At 51.0% G+C, this 15,566-nt stretch overlaps 4 protein-coding genes across 11 annotated transcripts in view; 2 read left to right on the forward strand and 2 right to left on the reverse strand.

Annotated features, from left to right (window-relative positions):
* Positions 1-10,193, forward strand: part of LOC117651551 (hemicentin-1) — a 96,389-nt gene extending 86,196 nt beyond the window's left edge. For both annotated transcript variants that reach the window (XM_034395651.1, XM_034395652.1), the window contains 5 exons: positions 196-240; positions 1,024-1,511; positions 2,013-2,084; positions 2,785-2,924; positions 6,996-10,193. In XM_034395651.1, coding sequence (XP_034251542.1) covers positions 196-240; positions 1,024-1,511; positions 2,013-2,084; positions 2,785-2,924; positions 6,996-7,205 — 955 coding nt within the window. In that variant the 3' untranslated portion in view covers positions 7,206-10,193. The remainder of the gene's footprint in view (positions 1-195; positions 241-1,023; positions 1,512-2,012; positions 2,085-2,784; positions 2,925-6,995) is intronic.
* Positions 10,194-10,305: 112 nt separating this feature from the next.
* On the reverse strand, positions 10,306-11,140 carry LOC117651552 (methyltransferase N6AMT1-like). The gene is made up of 2 exons (XM_034395653.1): positions 10,813-11,140; positions 10,306-10,719 (listed from the first exon to the last, which is right to left on the reverse strand). The coding sequence occupies exons 1-2, from the start codon at positions 11,113-11,115 to the stop codon at positions 10,351-10,353; spliced, it is 672 nt and encodes a 223-aa protein (XP_034251544.1). The 5' UTR covers positions 11,116-11,140; the 3' UTR covers positions 10,306-10,350.
* On the reverse strand, positions 11,137-12,103 carry LOC117651554 (SNAPIN protein homolog). Of its 2 annotated transcripts, XM_034395662.1 has the most exons (4): positions 11,993-12,102; positions 11,640-11,918; positions 11,393-11,558; positions 11,137-11,294 (listed from the first exon to the last, which is right to left on the reverse strand). In XM_034395662.1, the coding sequence occupies exons 2-4, from the start codon at positions 11,792-11,794 to the stop codon at positions 11,169-11,171; spliced, it is 447 nt and encodes a 148-aa protein (XP_034251553.1). In that variant the 5' UTR covers positions 11,795-11,918; positions 11,993-12,102; the 3' UTR covers positions 11,137-11,168. The 2 variants fall into 2 exon arrangements, with proteins under 2 accessions (XP_034251553.1, XP_034251552.1); XM_034395661.1 differs by having other exon boundaries at positions 11,640-12,103.
* Positions 12,104-12,145: 42 nt separating this feature from the next.
* On the forward strand, positions 12,146-15,560 carry LOC117651553. 6 transcript variants are annotated; one of them, XM_034395654.1, is made up of 6 exons: positions 12,146-12,282; positions 14,160-14,331; positions 14,599-14,647; positions 14,732-14,854; positions 14,936-15,100; positions 15,340-15,560. In XM_034395654.1, the coding sequence occupies exons 2-6, from the start codon at positions 14,227-14,229 to the stop codon at positions 15,426-15,428; spliced, it is 531 nt and encodes a 176-aa protein (XP_034251545.1). In that variant the 5' UTR covers positions 12,146-12,282; positions 14,160-14,226; the 3' UTR covers positions 15,429-15,560. The 6 variants fall into 6 exon arrangements, with proteins under 6 accessions (XP_034251545.1, XP_034251548.1, XP_034251551.1 ...); XM_034395657.1 differs by lacking the exon at positions 12,146-12,282 and adding an exon at positions 12,589-12,709; XM_034395660.1 differs by lacking the exon at positions 12,146-12,282 and adding an exon at positions 12,602-12,705.
* Positions 15,561-15,566: the final 6 nt, after the last annotated feature.

The following is a 15,566-nucleotide window of genomic DNA, read 5'->3' on the forward strand; positions in this document are numbered from 1 at the left end:
TTCATATTGTAGTCAGATACCTCTGATCACGCTAGCAGAAAATATCCCCGGACCGATTTATCTTTACAAGGAGAATTACTTATTCCTGCCCAGTCCCTAAGTGTCTAGACATTTTTATCCGATTGTTGCTCGTGGCTTCTGCTTAGCTCTCTTCATTTCACTAACCAATTCTTGCATCTGCTATTTTTTATGCAGCTATGAGAGATTCGTGGCGAATCTCTATGGCCAACAGTTACTGTAGTAAGTATTTTTTTGAGTCCCAATTATTTTTTTTCGCGGAGGTGTTTTTCTCTTAAGCCTGTCCTGTAAAAACCTTGTTCGTTAAAAGAAACCCGGTTCGTTTTGTTCCCGAAGTAATTCCAGTGATGCCCCCACGAGAACCATGGAGCATCCAAGTTGTTTTCTCGAGTTGTGTGCCTGTGTGACCAACCTCATGCCCCCTGCTTTTCCTAAGCAAGTTCTTAAAGCTGTCCGCAATCTTACTCCTCTTTGCTCTCAGCTCTCCATCCAATGTTAGACGTTTTGGTAGTCTGCTTGGGCGGCTAAATGACCAAGGCATTTGCGATCTGTTAATTTTCGCTGCCCTATAATTCTTCTGTATCACTGCCCCCTTTAAACCCCTGCACTTGTATGAACTTTTCTTCTTGTTTTCGATCGTTTGGGTGACAGAAACATGTTCAATCTTCGTGTGTTGCTGTGTATATATCCTCCCTATTGGCATCACTGACTCTTTCTCTAAGTTGCATGAACTATGTACATTTCATGTTTCCTTGATTCGGTCTGCTGGTGCATTGGACTTTACAAAACAGTTTCTTCCATCCTTAAATCTTACAATTGATTTTTTGGGATTAATTCTACACAAATAATTATCATTAACGGAAATTTTCTTAAACTGCATTTACTATAAATTTTAAAAACATGTTTCTGTGAGTTATTTTTGTTTTCGTTTTGAACATCCCCTGGCTGTGCTCTAGTCCTCCTTGCTCCTTCCTCGTAGTTACCTTGTGTGTTTACCCCGTGCAGTCCTGAGGGAGACGCGAGTGCCCCCGCTGGGGCCCCGGACGGCAAGCCGGACGGAGCGCCCTCGCCCGGCGCCCCCTCCCCCGCCGAGAGCCCCGCCCTCGCCAGCCCCAACGCCCGCCACCAGCACAAGTGGCCGCTCAAGCCGGGCGTCATGGTGCACGTCAACGGCGCGCACAGCCTCAGCCTGTCCCGCCTGCCGGACCACCTGGCCAACAACAACAACACCAGCAGCGTCAACAACAACTGCAGCAGCACGCCCGCGCTCAACCCCGCCCCGCCCAAGAAGCAGAAGAGACGGAGGCGCGCGGGCAGCCTGACGACGCTGCAGGCCCAGCAGGCCCCACCCAGCATGCCGGACGAGACGAACCAGCACTCGCGCGCCAACCGAATCCGCCAGATGTTCTCCAACTGCGACCAGAACGGCAGGAACAGCTACAGCTCCAAGCGCGGTGACACCCTGCCCGGGGTGTTCCACAGCAAGTCGGGAGGTAAGGGTTGGTGGCACTGCGCCACCCGCACCCAGCCGGTGGAGGTGGTGGTCACGGTGGTGGTCTCCCGGCGCAGCAGCAGAAGAAGATGCCTTCGGCGAAGACGGTGAAGGTTCCTCAAGCCACGGTGTCTCTTCTCCGGCATTTGCAAATTTTTCTGTGTTTTTTTTTTTCAATCATTTTTTTACGGAAAGCTTTTTATTTTTATTTACAAACAGTTGCTGTCACACGTACGTCACCGAAACTCAGCGTCAAGAGGTGGTCTGTTCCCGTTCCGTAGAAGTAGCTCCGCCTGCCTGTAGGTGTGCCATCCCCCCCTTCGCTTGTGCATGCCGTCCTCGCTTCGTCCTTGATTGCCTGCCACGCATTCCGAACCCACCTTAAGTTTGTCTCGTCATTGTGTATGATAATGTTTCTCATGTGTTTCTTTTTTGTTGGACTTTTGTCACTGCTCTAGAGGCGTAACTGCATGGTCTGTTGTGTTCCATGTTGTCATGTTAGTGGTCACGTTCAAGAGGCTAGACGAGTCGGCGAATCCCGGTGGCTCTAGAAAGCGCAAGAAGCCGGGTGCAGGTAAGGCAATGTGGCAAGGCGCGTACAGGTGTGCCAACACCCATCTAGCGTCCAGTTTATGACAAATGCAGCCGCGAGCGTGGCGCGCGCACTGTCGGCACACTCGTTTTCGTCGCTTTGTCTTTCCCGCACTCATGGAACGTCCCGAGAGAGACAGAGCGACGAAAACGACTTTTGGAGTCAGTCTGCAGTGTCGTGGCAGTGAGCACCGCCGTTGGGTGAAGCGTTGGGTGAAGCGTCGCCTAGGCACTCCTGCGGGCTTTTCTCTCGCTTTCGGTGGGGAGAGGGCAGGTTTATGTTGGAGACGCTTCACAGGTGTGTCCAGTGTTGCCACCAGAAGGCGACAATTTCCCGGAAAGGGTTGCCAACCTCAGCCTGTCAACGAGGGAACTTCTCGAGAGCAAAGGGCAGGCTTGGCAGGCTGGGGTTGGCAACTCTGTCGACGCTGGTACAGCGTGGGAATTTCTGCCCGCGAAAGTGGCAACACTGGTCGTGCAGCGAAGCTCACCCGCCAAAAGCTTCCGGTTGTATTTGCCCGCGTAATGAATGACGGGGCTTGCCTTCGTTTGCCCGATAAAATGTACATTGAAAAGAAGCTCTTAGGCGCGTCTCGCGGCCAGGCTCGCGCCGAGCCGCGCCGAGCCGCGCCGAGCCGCGCCAAGCGTGCCGCATTGTCTGACGTTGGTCCGTCTGCCCGCAGGCCCCAATCCCGCCATCAGCAAGGACAAAGCCAAGGACAGAAACAATGCTCCCGGCGACGCCCTGCTCCCGGCCGACGGGGACGGCAAGGCCTTCTACGAGAACCTGCCCTTCCACGGCATCCAGAACGCGCCCAATAAGGTGAGTCTCCCTTGTCCGCCTCGTCGTTTGAACCGCAGCAATAAAGCAAATGGACAGGCGTGGCACTTGTCGGGGAGCGGGACCGGGTCGAGGGCGTGTCAACAGCGTCCAAATACCACTCCTTTAAAAAAAAAATTGGATAAACAAACAACGCAAATGTGATAGACATTATTTCGATTAGTTTTTCAAAGTCGTTCTGCGCGGACGCGCCCTCTGCCCGCTGGCCCGCTTACCCGAAACTCAAATTATACATTATGCGCATGTCTCTACAGAGGCTAGTACTATAGTGCTTTCTTGAAAATTTGTTGGACTCGTAATTGTTGCTCTCTATGTTATGTGTATTCTGCTGAATACTTTTTTTATTTCATTTTTTTAGTTTAGATGTAAAGTTGCACTGCTCACTGCGTACCATATTTTAGCTTCAATTAATTGTTTACTATTATATTTTAAATATTTGTGTTAGGGAAAGGGTTGCGTCTTCTCCCTTTTAGTACCTGAGATTCCGTGGCAGCCGTTAGAATTAGATTTTTTTAAAATGTGGGCCATCTTTCTCCACTGGTGTCCCAGTATTGACACATTTTCCTTCTTTTAGGCGGTCCCTAAACGAACGTTCGAAACTGCCGTTTAGCTACTTTTTATTTCGGGATGTAAGTTTCGATTGATTTCGCATCTGGGTTGGTTTTCCTTTTCGCTTGAAGTGAATGCGAGTGTGCTTTGCCAGCTCCCTTCTTAAAATTTACTACTCACACACTAGAAGCTGTTTTCCCTGTAGTATACAGCTCTGCGGGCATACATCTTGTGTCACTCGACAGACTGTTTATGAAAACAGTCTCCTAAAATTTCAAACAACTATGCAATGCTCCTGTTTTCTCTTCATTTCAATCAGCGTGTTTTGTTCTTCTACTTCAGGATCGAGGCACGCTTTTAACTGAGTAACAAACCTCTCGAGATCGGGAGGGATTTTATGTTTGGAGCAGTGGAAACTGTGGCCTTGTGGACAACCGGTGTGCATCGGTTGGACAATGCTGTTGTAAATTTGCACTATTTAATTTAGGTTCTTAGTTCTTTTCGAGTCCCTGCGAGTCGCAAGGCAATCGGAGGTAGCAAAGCCGCTTGTTTCAACTCAACCAAAAAAAAACATACACACGCACACTCACACCGAAAAGAAGTAAATTTTGAAAAGAGAAAAAGTGTCTAAAAATGTGGTTTGGCCCCTAGCGGTTCCTTGTCCGGCAGACGGCTTTCGATCACCAGTGAGAAGTGACTCGCGAAACAAGGCGCTGAAGGGCCCGGCGGTACGTCAAAGCGTTCCCAACGAGTTTTGAACCCGCTTCCCTTACATCGACATCTTGTTCTCCTGTCCGTTTCCTCCGCCAGAAAGCTCCTCCGCGGTCACGGGGCTCCCGGCTGCTTTGGGGATTCGAGTTTTAGTTTTTTACCGCGGGAGTTTTAAATCGGCACCGGTTGGTGCGGTAGGGTCTCCGTGACGGTGCGAGGCGAAGCAGGGAAAGCCGCATGGACTGAACGGCCGCCTCCAACGGCAACACTCGGCCCTTTCAAATCGCCTCTAGCACTAGCATAGGGTAGAGAGTGCATGTCAGGCCTGTCCTTTGCTTTCCAGACGTAGCTTTTATCGTAGTGGCGTGACTTTTCGTGTGTTTGTCTAACCGCATGGCCTGAAGCTGTCGGCCAGCGCGGCCCGCTTGCCTGCTTGTAGTGTACCAGTGTGTTGCCTGCAGCCCGCCCCACCGCCCCGGCCCACCACGCTGCCCCCCGCCGTGCCCCGCAGCCCCGCCCCCCGCCGCCCCCGCGTCCAGGCCCGGCAGCGAGCTGAGCCAGAACAGCCTGGGCCTGGGGCTGGGGCTCAGCCACTACGACGCGGACGGCGTGGACGGCCAGTCCTCGGGCTACGGCTCGGCGCGCTCCACGACGCGCTGCTTCAACTCGCTGCGGCGCTCCTCGGGGTCGCCCAAGAGCTCGCCCGCGTCGCCGGAGCACCAGTTCCGGTCGCTGCGGCTGCACCCGCACCCCTACCGCGCGGCCGCCTCCACCGAGGACGTCTCCACGGCGTCCACCGCGGCCTCCGCCACGCCGTCCGCCACGCCGGGGTTCCGGCCGCTCAAGCCGGCGCGCGCGCACTCGGTGTCGCTGTGCGTGCGGCCCGTGGCGCGCTCCGTGGCGCCCAAGTCCGTCGTGGCGGAGGCCTTCCGCGGACTCAGCAAGGCCGGCAGCGCGCCGAGCCTCACCAGCCCCACGCCCAGCCTCACCAGCCCCGCGCTCGTGGCCAGCGTCGCCGCCAGCACCGCCAAGCAGCCCGTCAACGTGAACCCCAACTGCGCCGTCCACGGCGACCTGGCCAGGTCCAGGGCGGCCGCCACTCCGCCCACGCCCGCGCCCAGGAAGGCCGTCGCCCCCAGCAGCGCCAAGGCCGCACCCACGCCGACGACGAGCAAGCACACGTACCAGAACGTGCCCATCCCCATCGTGCCCACCCCCGCCACCGCCAACCCTCCCCCCGACCCCGCCAGCTCCAACACCGACCCCGCCCAGCCCGAACAGGGGCCCGCCGACAGCGGCGACTCGGATGCGGTGAGCTATGCCCCGGAGCGACGAAGAGAGAACGACTCAGAAGTTTCAGCAGTTGCCGAAAATTCCCAATTCATATCATCCACCAGCTGTTATTAAATAAATCGCAAGCTGATAGATTTTTTTATCATAGTCATTTAGTAGTTTATTATTTTTATCGGAATTAGAAAAAAAAGTAGTACTTAATATCTTGCACTCGTCCTGCTGAACGTTGCCTTGGCCTTAGTTAGCTGCCACAGTGGTCCCGTTTGACGTTTGAACCCCTAGCCTCTAACCCCGTGTGTGACTGCTGCCTGTGGACTAACCCCAACTAACGCCTTCTCTCCGCCAGACCCTGCACCTGAGCCAAAGCCACCTGCAGCACCCGCTGTACCAGTTGTCGTCGGGCCCCGCGCTGGGCTCGCCGCTCGGCCTGGGCCACCACGGCGTGGGCGTGGGCCTCGGCCACCACGGCGTGGGCCACGGCGTGGGCCACGGCCTCCACGCGGCGCTGGGCGAGACGACGCTCGTGTCGCGGCCGTACGGCCACAGCGCCACGCTGCAGCGGCCGCCGTCGAGGCACAAGCAGCAGGGCTCGACCAACAACCTCCACCACCAGCAGAGGCTGTCGTCGTGCGCCTCGCTGCCCCGGCGGCAGGCCGGCCCGGCCTCGGTGCCCGCCATCGCGCGCGGCCTCGGCGGCCTCGGCGGCCCCTCGCCGTCCCTGCCGCCGTCCATTCCCCCCCTCCCCTACTCGCCGCCCAGCTACGGCGGCCTGGTGGACAGCAGTAGTGCCATTTACTCAGACATTATCAGTGCGAGTGCGCGAAGGGGCGGCCCGTCCGGGGGCGGCGGCGGCGGCGGCGTGGCGGGCATGAGTAGCTCCCGGCGGAACTACGCCAACAGCCTGCACCACGGCCACAAGGCCGACAGAGACAGAGAGAGAACGGCGCCGCCCTCGTATAGCGAGCGCGCCGACCTGGACCTAGACCTGGACCTGGAGCTGGACCACGCCGTGCTCAAGTTCCACGACGTGGGCCAGGAGATAGATGTTTGAAACGCCAGGTACGTCGGCCCGACCGTTACGAACGCAGTGCCAATGGTGGCGAAGTTAAGGGAGGCCTTCGCTAGCCCGCCGCGCAGGCCTGTTGTGCGGGCTGGGCTACCTCGACTCTGACAGGCGCTCCAAGCCCCCACTCGAGAAGTGACCTGTCCTTCCTCGTGTTGTTTGGGTGTGCCTTGCGTTTTTGCTGGTGTGAATAACACTTTCGAAATACTTAGAAAAGCATGAACCTAATTGAATTTTGCGATTTGTAACGATAACAGTAATTCTTAAGGAGTTTTTTAACACTCACAATTTAAGATCGTTAGTTTTGTTCACTGAGAGAAATATTTTATTTGTGTGGAAAAAAAGGGTTGCAACCTTTTTTTCTGCTATCATTTTGCCAGATATGCATCATAAAGATGTGTCTCGCACTAATTTGAAACTCGTGTTGCCTTTTCCAGCCCTACAGGCCCGAGTTCTCCGATTTGGACTACGCGGACGTGGACTACCGCTCGTACGGCCCCATCAACTACAAAGCGGCCTCCATCCTGGCGGCAGAGCACGCTGACGACGAGCCCCAGAACCAGTACCAGCAGTACCAGTACCCAAGCGGCCGCCTGAGCCTCGCCAGTTGGCGGCCACCCCCGCCTCCCGATGAAGACTACCTGTAGTTGGACCAGGTGCACTGACTCTTGCTCTCACTGGGCCATCAAGTTCAACCTAAACTCATCATCAGCCTGCATATCATCACTATGTAATTTAATGTGGTTGTCTCTTGATTTGACTCGTCCGTGTTGAATGACCTGTGTTCCCAAAATTGTATTTATGGTATTCTGGAACTAGTTTACACAGGTCAGTGTTATGTAGTCTCTCTGTTTTGTTTGCCAGTGAATACACGAATGAAAAATATTCTTCTAGAAATTGCACAGAACAGAAAAACATATTTGACCACCAAATATGTTTGCAAACCTCCATATGTTGTTTTGTTAGTAAATTGCAACTGTTCTGGGGATAAGGGAGAATTTGCATCTGTGTATGACCATGTTGGAAATACTAATCCAAACATGAGTGCTGGATCACACATGTTGGAAGTATTACTCCTCTTTTTGTTACTCACAATCCAAATTATGGAACTACTGTGAGGCACTGTGGTTAGTTTTGCTGTGCGTTTCTCTCATTGTATAGTTCGTACTATAGAGATATTTAAAATGGACTGTTTAGGAAAAGAGTTCAATCTTGAGATGGTGTATTTGATAGTAAGTGGTCATTACAGTGCACAAGTGCTCAAAGTCCATTTATATTTGACCATTTGTTATCAAAATATCATCTCCGGTTACTGAAGTGGAAATGTGGGTAGGGCTCCCGTTATATGAAGGACCAATTAATATGATTATGGGCTGCCATAATATTATTCCCATTTTTTCATTGAAACTCTACTCCCACATCAAAAGAGTTTTCTAGCTCCGTGTCCATAGAGCACATAGGTATTTTTGTACAAACTGTAAAGTGGAATTGATTGGTGTGAAGATAGGTTCACACCCATGTAAATAGCTGATGGTGTCCATTTGTCTTTTTTAATTAAATTTGCTGTATTGCTTTGTTTTTATTTATGGTTTTGTTCAGAGAACAAAATGTACAGAAACCTGCTCCTCAAGATTGTAAAGTGTTAGTGTCCACGTTTCCATGGTTTATGAAACCATGAATTTGTATTTTATTGTAACACATTCTTATCATATCCAGTCGCATTTGTTTGATAACCATTATTTTACATACGTTTCACTCCCTTGGTTTCATTTCTTTCAGCTACAGCCGAAATGACCTAGTCATTGTTAACAGAGACAATGAAAAGACAAAAAAAAAAAAATTGGGATCAGAACTGGAAAATAGTATGTGTACAATAAATGTATGGGAACTCTGGAATGGTTATTGTTACTTGTAAACCATTGTTGTGCATGTTTGAAAACTGTTTTGTATAGTATTGTAAAATTTGAGAAATAATTAACTTTAAATGTGGTTGTGCAATATTAAATTTGTTTTGATATCTGTCTGTTGTATGGCGAGTTGTGTCTTCTTAAATGTGGTTCTAATTTTCAAGGGAGGTGGGTTCTGTTTCAAAATCTCACTTACATCAAAGTGTTTACACCTGTCATTCCCCACCCCCTCTTCTTTTGTTATTTTCAAAGTATGCTTTTATTTTCTGGACTTTTTTTAGGAACTGGAAACTTATTGATAGATGAATTATTTCATATTGGAAGTCGCCATCTCCCTTGCAGGTAACATTTTTTTTGTTTGAACGAGTGAATTTCTTTTAAACAATGCTGTGATTAGTGATGTGTGATTTCACTGAATAGTGCAGATGGGTGGATCAAAGAGGCCAACAATAACTGAAAGTGGCAGAACATAAAAAAGGCAGTTGACAGCATTCTAGTTTGACTGCATTGCATAATACATGAGAGCACCATGTGAATCTAAATATTGAAATACTTATAAAACTGGCCTGAAACTCCATCCTTCTTACGGTGTTATCTAGCTACTGTGTTGATCTGCTTAACACTACATCAGAAATCATGACTGCTTACTTTTGGTTCTCTAGCATTTGCTGTCTGAACTGACCATTTAATGTGTACCAAAGAAATGTTCTTCATAGTGTAGATACTGTTGTGTTCTTCGTATTATCAATATGCCCATCTTTTTCTTTCTAGTGCTCAAATATTTATTAAGTTTTCACCACAACTTAAGGTACATTTTCTGTGCTAGGGGAGTCACAATAGTTTCAAACTTAAAAATATTCTCCCCTGTTCTTCCTTGATATGTCACTTCCCGCGAGCATTACTTGATGCTTAAGGAGCTTAAAAGAATTGGTAAGGCCATAATTCTCAAACATGTTTTGTGCCATGGACTAAATCTTTGCTATGCCTAGACTAATGTAGCAAAGATTTATTCGATTCACACTGTCCAGTGATTGCAGTTTCCAAATGCCATCACGTTTTGATGCCTCTTATGAATGATGGGTGAAACAATTTTAATATAGAATAAATATTTTGTGTGTATTCATGTTATTCACTTTGTTTCTTTTTGAGAAATTCATTCTTCCATTGTTGTCCTTCAAAAAATTCAAACCAGAACTGATCAAAATTAATAGTAATTCCCCCTCTTGCTTTGAGCTATTTTCTAAGTTAATAATCCTTTTTGCCGTCTCCTCTAAATTTCCCGATTTGAAACTGCAGCTTCTAAAATGTTTGCTGTGGTTACACAGAACTGAACATCATTCTAAGTTAATTATCCATTGTGAGGGCATAGATATGCTTCTGAAGTATAGCACAAATATGTTGTCTTGCATTTGCGCTACTGTTCTTTTAGCTCTTGCTGTGCTCCTTGTCAAATGTGAAGGGCCAAAATATTTGTTTGCTTTAGAAAACTGTGTGTATGTCTGTTCAATTGTGCTATATCGTTCTTAATGTACTGTTCGTACCTTACCATAATGTTAAATTTGCCTAACTGCATGTTGTGGAAAGGATGCTAGTTGTGCATCTTCACTACAGGAGTCTGGCAATGTGAATGTCTGCGTAGTTGTTAATTTAAAATGGAGTTTTATGGAATAAATCAATGTGTCAAAATTCAATGTGTGATACCAAGAATGCATTAAAATGTTGTGATAAGACTTTGGTCACATTTCTTGATACAACCCTTTCCTGCTTAAAAATCAGTTTGCTATCTGTTCATACCAAGGATTTTTGAGGGACTATGATTGGAAATATAAAAATAGAGAAATTAACTAAAAAAAATAACATTGTATTTCCAGTATAAAGGAAATGGTTAGAGGCCCCTGTAAAACCTTAAAACCGACAAACATTCATTTTTTACTTTCCGGCTAGCAACAGTCTTCCCTTCAAAACCTTGAACAGATAACACATTCATGATTTCTGCTGGATCATTTTCCTTGATAACAACTAAATAAAATAACGACTTTGATGACAGTAATTTACCCACATGAGAGAGGAGGCGATCAGTGACCTCCCTTCCTCGGAGACCCCCCGCCCAGGCTAAATGAAGGAATGAACCATCTTCTCCTGGCTCAATCAGTTCTTCTGAGGAAGTTACACAGTATGGAGGATTAAACAGCAGCAGGTCAATCGAATTGTCCATTCTGAACATTGTGTCCAAATCCATCTGCACACATGCGACCTGCAAACACAACAACAATTTACAGTGAGTACGCTCCTGAAGTTATGTATTAACAACACTGTTGTAAGAGAATTTATGTGAGTAGTTACTTACATTGGTTTTATTTTTTTCTGCAGTTTGTTGAGTGACACTACATGCGAATGGGTTAACATCAGTAGCCATCATAAAGCAAGTAGACCCCAAGGCCCTTGCTACAGCTGCTGATATCACACCAGATCCACTGCCAACTTCCAGACCTAATCTGGGTTGCACAGAGCGGATGAAATTCAGATCCTTTTCAAGAGCATCCAGAAACAAAAAAGAATCTTCTCTTGGTTCATACACTTGGTCAAAATCTGTCAGACTCAAATGAGACAGGTCAGGAGTTTCAAGCGTTTCATTAACATGAGAACTCATTGTTACAGTTATGTTTGAAAAGATACAATATTAAAAAAGGATTCTGCCAATGATTAGTTAGATGTAGAAGTTGGTTCCAATGGGGTTGAACTTGGAGTTATATTTGAAGTTGGTTCAATCAATGCTTTTCGACGGTTTTGTTCCTTGTTTATGTGCTGAGTAAGTTTTATTAAACGGTCCTGTTAAACCCCAGAAAAAAAAAACACATTCATGAGCATGAGATAATTTTTCTATTATGTACGGGTGGACATACTGATTCACACAATTAGAAACACACCTGTGATGATTGCAAGATGTTGCCCACAACAGTAATTTTTGCTTTAGCATCGTTCAACTTACGAATATATTTTTCTAGATCTAAGGGACAGGCCTGATGTTCGGAAAGCTGCTTTATTTCATCTGATAGACTATCAAGGTGCTGTTTCAGTTCCCCTTGGCTGATCCTGTGAGGACAAAGAAATGACACCAGTTATTCTCTACCCTATTCCAAATTTGATAGAAAAAAGTCAGAATGACTAAAATACCTTGTGGCTTTCACTCTGTCGTCAAGTTGCTCGACAGTGGGTCTCAACAAGCCCAGCAGTCCGTCGGCTAGAGTGTCTCGCGTAGGGTTGTCACCAAAATCTTCTGTTTTATCATCGATGGATGTGTTAGTGCTGGCATCATCTCGTTGTTCCATGTGAGATGTGAGTCTAGCGGCTGTAGGTAAACAAACCCACAGCTGGCCCGCCTAATTTGCTGCCTTAGCAGACGCAGCAGCGGCCTCCTAACCTTGCCAGCCTGCGTTCTTCGACACAGATTGACTTCCGCACCAAAAAAGTGAGTGTCAGAAAAATCGCAGCGTGGTTTACATGCCAGCTCTCAGAAAACAACTCACTCGACGGCTTATTTTTTCAAATTTAACGGGGCTTTAAGAGACTGCACGGCCTTCGCATCGCTCCGCTCCGCATCTGTCTTCTGCTTTGCCGTGCGGAGGAGAAATTTCTCATAGCAGGTGGTGCGCGGTTATTTGCACGACGACCGAGCGGGTTATTCGCACGAGTGGCTGGAAAAGGGAGGGAACGGGGCGGAGAGCGGAGGGAGGGGCCCTTCTTCTCATCCTCAAGTTGTTGTCTTTCATCGCTCCGAAATGGTAGAAGACGCAGAGTCATGCCCGGGAATTCGACTGTGAGTGAAATTCTGTTCCCAATAGCTCGGGTTTGTCTGTCCCCGCGTGTCGTTCGGGACGTTATTTACGGGCGTTTAAGGAAAGCAAGCTCGGGGCGGTGACGTCAATGGCATCATTCGAGGAAAACAGCTTCCTCGGACCGGCCAAGGACCTGCTGCAGCTTGCCAAACAAGGGCCTCGTACGATCGCTCCGTCTCTCTCGCATGGAGCGCTCCCTTGTTGGGGTGCGAGAGAGACAAAGCGACCCTGCCCGCACAGGTTGTCCCGGGGAGTCCCCTCGCGCACCAGGTGCCGCGGGGTGGGGGAAAGGGAAAATTGGAACCGAGATGTGACGTTGCGCGTCTTCGCGTTCGTTTAGTTGTTTGGTTGCTAAAGCGCGCACCGCAAGCCCCTCCGGACTGTGCACGAAACGGGCAGTTGGCGTGAGTGAGTTAAGATGAAACATCTCCAGACTGGTCTCGGACGGTCATCGACCAAGTGCGAATCTTGGGTCAACTTCGTTCACGCAGCTAGTGTATCCCGTCAGGCCATGAGGCTCTACTTTGTGAATCAGTGATGGAGAGGGGCCTTGCGCGGGCCTGCCTGGTGTAAGGCAGACCCCGAGCACCCTGTAAGTGGCTTTGAGTGTCAAAAAAAAAAGATTCGCACACACTTTATCGAAGCGAGCGCAGGAAGCGGCAGAAAGAGCATGTGTGTGTGCTTGTGGGGGTAGGGAGGGGGGTCGCCAGGTGTGGGTGTGGTAGTGCGCCAGGCCGCCAGCCAGTCAGCCAGTCCATGACCGCGCTCTGACGCGCTCCGACGCCGGTCGACGCGCAGGACGCAGGCCAGGGGGTCCCGCGGTGTGGTCGTCACTCGCATCGACGCTATCTGCTTGTTCACCGTTGGTGTTGCTGGTGCTGGCGAGCACGGCGTGGCCGAGGTGTAGTGCGCCGAATAGATTATGGTGATTATGGCCTGGACGAAGTGCTGAATCGGAGTGGCCACCGAGCAGCCGCGCGGCCCTGCCCGCCCTGCCGCAGCCCGAGCGGGGTGAGTCAGACTGCAGCTCTTGCAGATTCACTCTGTCTCTCTCGCACCCCTTCGGAACGCAAGAGTGCGAGAGAGGCAGACTGTTCAAAATGAGCCCGCCGCGGTCGGAGCGCGCGCGGACGCCTGAAGCCGATGTTCAGGCACGGCGTCCTTCCCAGAAGAGAGTAGGGTAGTATCCCAAACTCGCAAACCTTTACTGGCATCGCTCCCTGGAAGCACTTATCAGAAGGGCCTCCATCGTAAATTTCAGCGTGTAGATACGCAAATACGCTATATGACACGGCCGCTCGGCAGAGATACCGTCGCGGAGAACGGCAGAGGAGAATGTTGCGAGACTGTGGCGCGCTGTGGCGTCGTTGGTGCGAGGAGTGTGGTGGGTTCGGACACGTAAACACAGTCAAGGCTAAATTCTGTTTTCGCCGGGTAAACACATGCACACGTGTGGCGGGGGTAGGGTGGCCAGTGTACCGCCTCCGCGCTCCCAGCCTCACGGCGCCACACGCTAACTCAATTAAAATGACCACTCTAAGGCTGAAGCGAAGTGCCAACGGGTGCCGACCTGCACATCTGAAAACCTTACCGCACTTCGTGTTTTTGACGTCGAGCCGCCCAACAGTGTGCTATCGCTGCTATCTCCCCCGGCAGGTGATAGAGGCCTCCCACTCCTCCTCCCCCTCCTCCCCCTCTCTCTTTCGCCCCCTCCCCGCGCTAGCCCTGCGCTCTATTGGCGCGCTTAGGTAATGCCCTGAACGGCTTCTTGGAAGCAGGATGGCCACTGTATCAGGACCTATCACCAATGGCATGGCCAACTCATCCACTTCAGCTGGTTTTCTCTGTTTGGTTTTAGCGACGCCGCTTCCAGCTGATTCGACTTCTCCGACTTGCGGCCTCCGCTCTCCGCTGATGGGGCTGCGATGACTGCCCGCCGTCCCGGGGCGCTCCTCGTCGTGGTCCTCTGCGCGCTCCTGGTGCCCCTCACTACTTCCAGTGCCCCGGACAGCCCTTCCTGCCGATTTCGGGTACGTGGCCGGCGACGACCAAGACCCTCCCCCTCCTTGGCAGCCCCTGGTCTTGCCCGAGGGCTTGGTGAGCTTGCTCTGATCGCCTGGCCGACTTGGCCTGGCTTGTCTGACAGTTCCCCCCCCCCCCCAAGGGCCCCATGTGACTTGTTTTGAGGCATGCCGCCTGTGAGTGAGAGTGAGAAGACGTAAACAAGCGACAAAGAAGCGACGCTCTCTCTTCCTCCGGCCGCGCTGATGCAGCTAAACTTGACTCTCTTGTTGCAGACGATGAACACAACGTGGGAAGAGTGCCACCACTTCAAATTGAGCCACTGTAAGTGAAAGTTGCACTGACCGAAAGACAGGACAAGACGAAGAGACAGTTCTGCGCGTATAAACCACCCGGGCTGTGTTCCAGACTGCTGCTCGGGCGCCGTGCACTTCGAGGAGGGCGAGGTGAACGCGACGACCGTCGTGAACGTGCAGGGATCCACGCGCACCGCGCGCACGGCCAACATCACCTTCTCAGCCGCCACCGATGGTGAGAGCGAGGCCTGCCGGAGTACTTATTCCAAGTGCCAGTGTGGCCAAACAGGGTCTGACCAGTGAACTTCCCCTCCAGTGGGCAGCTCATTCCTGCTGCGGCTCGCGCGGGGCTGCAGCGCCTACACCGAGTGCTTCGACGTGGCCGTGGCCGCCTTCGGCGACGTGGAGGTGGAGCTGGCCTTCGTGCCGGCGGACGCGCCCTACAAGGTGACGCGGCTCGACAACGTCAAGTTCCAAGACTGTAAGGGCTGCCGACGCACAGTGGGCCAGAAGACCGGTGGCGGCGGTCCAAATCCCGGACGCGTTTTGAGCTCAAAAGTCGCTAAATAGGACTGGAACAGAACGTGTGACCCCACCAATGGATTGCTCTCCGAACGAGGAATCCATTGGTGGGGTCACACGTTCGGTTCGAGTCATGTTTAGCGACTCTGGAGCTCAATCCGGAAGTCCTTGACGCCGTCCTCTCCCTCGCTGTCGCAGGGCTGTCGCTCACGACCACCAACGGCAGCGCGGAGACCAGCTTCCTTCACGACAGCGGCATCCTCCTGGACATCCTGGGCAGCGAGTAAGGGCCCTTGCTGCGTGCTGCGCGGGTTTGCCCGCCACGGCGACGGCGTCGACGTCGTGCTCCGAGGCGGAGGTGGGCAAATCCACGCTGGGACAGTGTGCGCCCAGTGCCATGTTATCTCTGACACCAATTGCCCCCA

The sequence above is a fragment of the Thrips palmi genome, unplaced genomic scaffold (genome assembly GCF_012932325.1).
Source record: "Thrips palmi isolate BJ-2018 unplaced genomic scaffold, TpBJ-2018v1 HiC_scaffold_6, whole genome shotgun sequence".
Lineage (NCBI taxonomy): Eukaryota > Metazoa > Arthropoda > Insecta > Thysanoptera > Thripidae > Thrips > Thrips palmi.

Bases quoted from the DNA above. Each gene is read 5' to 3' on its own strand.
- LOC117651552 (XM_034395653.1), bottom strand. From the start codon at position 11,115: ATGAGTTCTCATGTTAATGAAACGCTTGAAACTCCTGACCTGTCTCAT. The intron at 10,720-10,812 runs GTAAGTAACTAC...TTGTGTTTGCAG, and splicing joins CAGAAAAAAATAAAACCAAT to GTCGCATGTGTGCAGATGGA.
- LOC117651554 (XM_034395661.1), bottom strand. From the start codon at position 11,794: ATGGAACAACGAGATGATGCCAGCACTAACACATCCATCGATGATAAA. The intron at 11,559-11,639 runs GTATTTTAGTCA...TTGTCCTCACAG, and splicing joins GACAGAGTGAAAGCCACAAG to GATCAGCCAAGGGGAACTGA. The intron at 11,295-11,392 runs GTGTGTTTCTAA...GGGGTTTAACAG, and splicing joins ACATCTTGCAATCATCACAG to GACCGTTTAATAAAACTTAC.
- LOC117651553 (XM_034395654.1), top strand. From the start codon at position 14,227: ATGACTGCCCGCCGTCCCGGGGCGCTCCTCGTCGTGGTCCTCTGCGCG. The intron at 14,648-14,731 runs GTAAGTGAAAGT...GCTGTGTTCCAG, and splicing joins CCACTTCAAATTGAGCCACT to ACTGCTGCTCGGGCGCCGTG. The intron at 14,855-14,935 runs GTGAGAGCGAGG...CTTCCCCTCCAG, and splicing joins CTTCTCAGCCGCCACCGATG to TGGGCAGCTCATTCCTGCTG.